General features: G+C 38.6%; 2 protein-coding genes and 2 non-coding genes across 5 annotated transcripts in view; 1 reads left to right on the top strand and 3 right to left on the bottom strand.

The window, feature by feature from the left end:
- Positions 1-653: 653 nt before the first annotated feature.
- LOC134811568 (ribosome maturation protein SBDS-like) overlaps positions 654-6,099 on the bottom strand; it is a 41,177-nt gene continuing 35,731 nt past the window's right edge. For both annotated transcript variants that reach the window (XM_063818528.1, XM_063818529.1), the window contains exons 2-6: positions 3,432-3,673; positions 2,755-2,884; positions 1,822-2,022; positions 1,490-1,654; positions 654-889 (exon numbers count right to left, since the gene is read on the bottom strand). In XM_063818528.1, the coding sequence (XP_063674598.1) occupies positions 761-889; positions 1,490-1,654; positions 1,822-2,022; positions 2,755-2,884; positions 3,432-3,562 (756 nt within the window). In that variant the 5' untranslated portion in view covers positions 3,563-3,673 and the 3' untranslated portion in view covers positions 654-760. The remainder of the gene's footprint in view (positions 890-1,489; positions 1,655-1,821; positions 2,023-2,754; positions 2,885-3,431; positions 3,674-6,099) is intronic.
- Trnal-aag (transfer RNA leucine (anticodon AAG)) lies at positions 1,081-1,160 on the bottom strand. Its single transcript has one exon. It is a non-coding gene; the product is annotated as a tRNA-Leu (tRNA).
- On the top strand, positions 1,317-1,396 carry Trnal-aag (transfer RNA leucine (anticodon AAG)). The gene has a single exon. It is a non-coding gene; the product is annotated as a tRNA-Leu (tRNA).
- On the bottom strand, positions 3,971-5,544 carry LOC134811569 (alpha-soluble NSF attachment protein-like). Its single transcript, XM_063818533.1, has one exon. It carries the CDS (start codon positions 5,520-5,522, stop codon positions 4,635-4,637), a length of 888 nt encoding a protein of 295 aa, XP_063674603.1. The 5' UTR covers positions 5,523-5,544; the 3' UTR covers positions 3,971-4,634.

The following is a 6,099-nucleotide window of genomic DNA, read 5'->3' as shown; positions in this document are numbered from 1 at the left end:
TTGCGGTTTTCCTTTTCAAGATAACTTTTAGCTGTACTATTTCTGGGGTATTTTAGCAGTACTAAATACGTTGGTAAACCTTGGGAGTGGTTTTGGAACAATAGCTTGTATTTTACAGCATCGCCTCCCTGTATCCCTTCATTTTGTGCAATTTGTCTGAATAAAAACGCCTGAAAATCTAGCGTAAACGGCTACGCTGTACATGACGGAGCTTTACAAGTTGTCATTGTGATATGATGTCACCAATCATGAGCTGTTATCTCATATAGCGGGCCCATCTAACCTGTTTCCAATCTGAATTTAACCCAACGCCCCTCCTCACCTAGTCCGCAATACGAAACAGCTAGCTTGCTACTTGCTAGTACCATGAAGTTCAAGTCAGACTGACGTGTCGATTGTCACAAATACTTGTCAATAAATTATATACGTAAAATTGAGCAGGTCGATCCGGTTAATAAGCTACCTCGTGATATTGGCGCGCGCGCGCGTTGATCGATCAAGAACTCACGTGGTCAGCGCGTTTATAATCAGCAGAAATTAGCTCGCGCGTTCCATTTTCTCCTTTAGTAGAACCTTTCTATTATATTGCGACATACGTAATAATGTGCCTTAATCAACATTAGTTATATCGCCATTGAAAAATTCAAACAGTATTTCAAATGGAGGAGAATTGTTGAAAATTTAGATTCATTGAAAATACGATATAAGTTTGTCACAAAAAATTTAAATATAAAAACCAAGCATTTTAACCGTTCATGATTCAATTTTTAAAAACAGCGTTTTCGGCAGCCTCTTCAACTCCGATCACCTCGCACATTCCTTTTCCTCTGGAGTTTTTCCCCACAAGTTCTGCCAACTGTTTGTAATGACCCGGCTCTGATAAACCCAGCTGTAAAGTAAAGGGTTATAGTGATTAGTAATTAGTACTGTAACGATAATTAGTAACTTTGTAGTTCAATAAGAAGATACTACTGTTGAACACAGTTGACTAACGACTCATGTCAATTAAAATTAAGGTACTTTCAGGAATTTAGTAACAAATATAACTAAAAAATATTATAAGATCAACATTCCAAAAGAAGGCCACGGTGGGATTCGAACCCACGCCCCGGAGGACCAGTGCCTTAAACTGGCGCCTTAGACCGCTCGGCCACGTGACCATGTAGCTAAGATGTAATATGTTAATAGATTCTGACTGCTGTTACTCGACGGAACTTCATCACCATTTAGAATATGCATACAAAAATATTTGAAGTGGCGCGGATGGTACATGCAATATTGACAGGATTTCTTAGGAAAGTATATCTTAGCAGCATGGTCACGTGGCCGAGCGGTCTAAGGCGCCAGTTTAAGGCACTGGTCCTCCGGGGCGTGGGTTCGAATCCCACCGTGGCCTTCTTTTGGAATATTGACCGTTGAAATTTCAATCTTAATAATTAGGACAAAATTAAAAATGACACCGGCCATGTTATTTACGCGAATTTCTTACCAATTCAAATTGCCCGTCGTGATCCTCAGAGATGATTGATAGAAACAGGGCCTTGATCTGATCTTTACATTTCTTTGCATCTGACATCGTCATTGAGATCTTAATTTTCATTTTCACTCTTTCAATCGGTATTGTTTCTTTCAGTACTTGAATAACCTCCAACGCCTAAAATAACTAATCTGATCATACATATTACATACTACATAGCCGTGTGAAATTATTGAAGACGAACAAACATCGTACAGCTTTCAAATTGTACAAAAAATTGAAAGAATAAGTTTCTAAAAGCACCTAAAACTACAAATTACCTGCTATTACCTGCTACAAATTACCTGCTGTTTAGCGGACCTGTTCGGTTTAACGCTTATGTGAGCATCTTTCATAGCCTTCTCCACTAAGGAGACAGGATATGGGCGCTGAGTGGAGGGGTTGATGCACATTGTTGAAATGTTGGCTGCTATTTCTGTATATTTGGAACTGAGAGCTGTGGAGCGTTCTTTCTCTGACAGCTGGAACTCCCCTTTCTCTAAAATCTGAAGAAATTACAAATTAAAAGCCGGATTCTGCGGGATTATCCTGATCCTGTTCGGCTCATAGTCGAACAAAAAGTATGAAGAATACTGCATACTGGTATATAAGAGAATACTGGTATACTGTATACTGGTATTATACTGGTACTAGTGTAACCCGGCCTTCGGCCGGGATTTCACTGCCGCAGTTAAAAAGGGTAGGAGCATTTACCCGTTGAGTCAAAACCCGCATTAGGTGAGCAATTCTATTCGGAGTGCCCTCACGTATCCAATGGTATCTTAAACAATAGTAATAGTATCTTAAACAATAATCAACACCCGCCTATCATATTTGTGAACACGCATAACATTGTCGTATGAAAGTATGAACTCTCTCTCTCTGCAGTCCAAACAGTGCCCCCTCCCCTAATGAGATTATAGTATAGACAGCGAATCTTACCCGGGTAACTCAATTACACTAATTATGCAGCTACATATGCGAGCCCCGTAACTCTTACCGTTCTGCTCAAGCTATTTTATGTAATATTTGTGGTACAAAACCATAAATTAAACCACTTACCAACGACCGATTTAAAAAACCTTTATCATTTAACTTCGTCAGAGTTTTGTCGGCACTTTACCGAAAAAATCAGTCCCGCAACTCTTACCGTTTTCTTGATTAAGCCGCTCGGAAATTACAAACAGACAGACAGACAGAAAACACACATTCTGGGATTATTAGTTAGATACTGGAACCTGAACACAGATAGCGGTCATATCTTCCGTGTTAAAGGCCTTCTTAAGATCAACAGCTTTAGCCACCTCCCCGCGCGACACGTTTGTAAATACTGTCTCGGTCTGTACAACTTCTTCCAGGTTCTTCTCTCTGGGAAATAGCAACATGTTTACAGCATGTTTACAGCATGTTTACAGTATGTTTACAGCATGTTTACTGTATGTTTACAGCATGTTTACAAATAGGTATTCTTTTAAAAAAAGTCGAGAGCTAGGAAGGCCTTAAAAAGTTCATTAGGGTTCACAATTCACATAATATTACATAATCACTTTTTTAACTCCCCCTCCGTTATCAGTTTTACGCATAGCTAGGCTATTCGTCAAAATACCACTAGCATAATCATTTGGAAACCCCCTCCCCCTTCAGTGATTACCTAATATGTGAACGACCCCTTGTTAGTGGGTCTGAGAAAAATTAAGGTAGTGCTTCAATCTATTAGGAAATCTATTAAAAAGTCATTTTTATAACGAAATCTTTGCCACCTCCCCGTAGTTGTTTAAATACTCAACATGGAGTTGGTTACATGTATTTAATTAAATAAGCTCTAAACCAGTTGTACACGTGTAATGACGTAATGTGTAGTATGTACCTTTCATACAATGGAGATCTGTGATCTGTGAATCTAAGCCACACTCACATTTTGCTTCTCCAAGCCACCACCTTGTTCTTGTAACAAGCTATTTCGAACCGTTTCCCGCCCTTCTTTAGCTTCACGACAACCACATTAGTCAACCGTTTCTGATTCGTCGGGGTAAATACCTTCGACATTGTGTTAAATCTGACTAAGTATTAAAATAAGGAGGACTTTTGTAGGAGGGATTGGAGCAGAGGGTTTCTGGATATCTGATTATAGGGGTAAGGAGTGCTGAGTTTACATTCCTACAAACATTGAGGGAGTATAAAGTTAGAAAAGTGAGAGAACTACCGAACTACGCAATTACAAATAAAATGAATAACAGACAGCAAGTGCTACTATCCACTATATTTAGTCGTGTGCAATATAGCATCAATTAGCCCTTATATCATAACAATAACATTCGAAGTGTCGATTCTCTCACAGACTACTTGATATAACTAACTAATATGTGTACCTGATTTAGTTGTCATGGTAACGGAAGCGGAAGTAAGGACTGATTTTCTACCCTGATTAGGAGACAATGAAAAAGTAGCTCAGTCTTTCTGAGATAGCCAGGAAAGTTAACATTTAACATTAAATTTAGACACAAATTCATGAATTAATTGTACATAAAACATAATTATCGCTAAACAAATCAATAATTATAATTATAACCAAATTAAACTTTAAATCATATAGCCTCACTAGAACTCTAAACCCGTATTTTTAGGGGAAAATTTAAGATTTTAGCTGTGAGGTAAATAGATGTTTTAAAGCTAAATTAATAGAAAAAAAGCATCGCAAACTTTACAGATTTCTATATTCATGCTTTTATTGACACGGAAAGTTGCATTTTCAAACTTTAGAGCTTTAAACTTTATATTCTGTACTTTTACATTGAAAGGATTGTGAAAAGAATTCTTAAAATACCTGACGTGCAGCGCGACGAAAGTTTTAAAATTCAACAGTTTCAAGTTGTGCAAACTAAACATGCAAAAATAGCATTAATAAAACTTAACATACCACTTTAGTTTATTGAATAACTAATTATTATTAGTAAACAAACCTGAAAAATCTTTGCTTGCAGTGAGCAATTTGTCTCCTTTTGATATTGATAGCAAACTTAGCAACGTCAAGGGAGCACATCGCAGAGATCGTAAAACGGTTCTAGTGTCTCCCAAAGTTACCGTAGTTTCTGATTAGATCCAATTTTAGCTTCAAAAACTAACACAGATCCGGGTCCTCATTGATAGACTTCTTTATTTTGAGGAGAACTGAAGTGAGCCACTTATCAAGTGGACTAATGTTGTCATACTCCTGCACTAACACTGTAAAACTGTCCACATTTGACTCATTGATCGCTTCCTGTAGACCGTTAACAAGCTGATGTTCCCGCGTGTTCATGAACGACGGGAATTCTTCCTCGTAGCGCGGGATGAGCTGGCCACTGTCGCCGCGCAGGCACATCGTGCACAACACAGACTTGAAGTAGTACTCCTTAGCAGACCACTTGAGGAGGTTGTTATCAATGCTGCGCGCTGCTACCTCCTCGTATATCGCTACAGCTTTCTCGTACCCCACAGGTGTGTCAGTCAGCGCTGAATAGTGCGCAACTTTCAGTTTGAACTTGTTAGCGTTGCTGGTGCTGTCTTCGCTGTCGTAGTAGTCTGCAGCCTTCTCGAAGTTAGAAACAGCTAACTCTATGTTAAGTATCTCGTCACTTTCGTACAGTTCACCGAGGGAAGCGTAGTGCTTTGCAGCGATGCTGAATCTTCCTAGCTCCTCATAAACTTGGACTGCTTCCAACAAGCACTTTACCGCTTCTTCCTTGTTGTTCTTCTTGAACGCAGTGGCAGCCTCCACATACTGACTGGCAGACTCGTGCTTTGAAATACTGCTGTTCAACGAGGCAGCCTTCTTGAACGCGTTCCCAGCCTCACACCACAACTTAGCTATCTTGAAATTATTGGCCGCTTGTACGTAGATATCAATAGCATCCTCAGTGTTACGCTGTCCCCCACCCATCATCTTGCTGAAGAAGCCGCCTCCTGAGGTCAGCTTCTTCTCTGCTTCTGCTAGAAGGTTCTCGGCTCGAGCCTGATGATCTCCCATTATGTGGCTCAACACTAAAACGATGGAAAGTTAGAAAAGTGAAAAGAATCACACAAATTTCTCAAAAAACATTCAAAGAAATCGATGAATTCGCAATGATAAATTGATTAAGTTCAATTCAATGTTAATGCCAATTTTTGCATCACGCCTGATATATGTTTTCAAATGAAGATACATTTTTAGTTCCAATTAAATTTGCTATTAGTAATAGGTATATTAAGTATAACAAACTTACAAATAACATTTATAAAAAATTCACAAATTATATAAATCCGAATCTGTATCACTCTAATACACAGTTTACTTCAATCGAAGAAACTTTAAATAAAATCAAATCAACCAAAATCATATTATATTCCGTTTCGAAACCACTCCAATACTTTACTTAAATTAAAGAAACTTTATTACCTTACTCGGGATTATTATGACCGGGATAAAGTGGCGGGTTTAGGGTAATTTCGCCATATTTTTCCCGAACCACATTTTCACCGGTCGTTAATAAACCCGCCGACTCAGCTTTTAGGGTTCCCAAGGGGTATGGGTGCTCATATTTTAATCGTTGTCTTATATTCACTAA

Source organism: Bolinopsis microptera, chromosome 2 (assembly GCF_026151205.1).
Source record: "Bolinopsis microptera isolate Bmic1 chromosome 2, MBARI_Bmic_1.0, whole genome shotgun sequence".
Taxonomy (NCBI): Eukaryota; Metazoa; Ctenophora; class Tentaculata; order Lobata; family Bolinopsidae; genus Bolinopsis; species Bolinopsis microptera.
The sequence above is the reverse complement of the archived record's forward strand: the minus strand, read 5'-3'. Positions and strand labels throughout refer to the sequence as shown.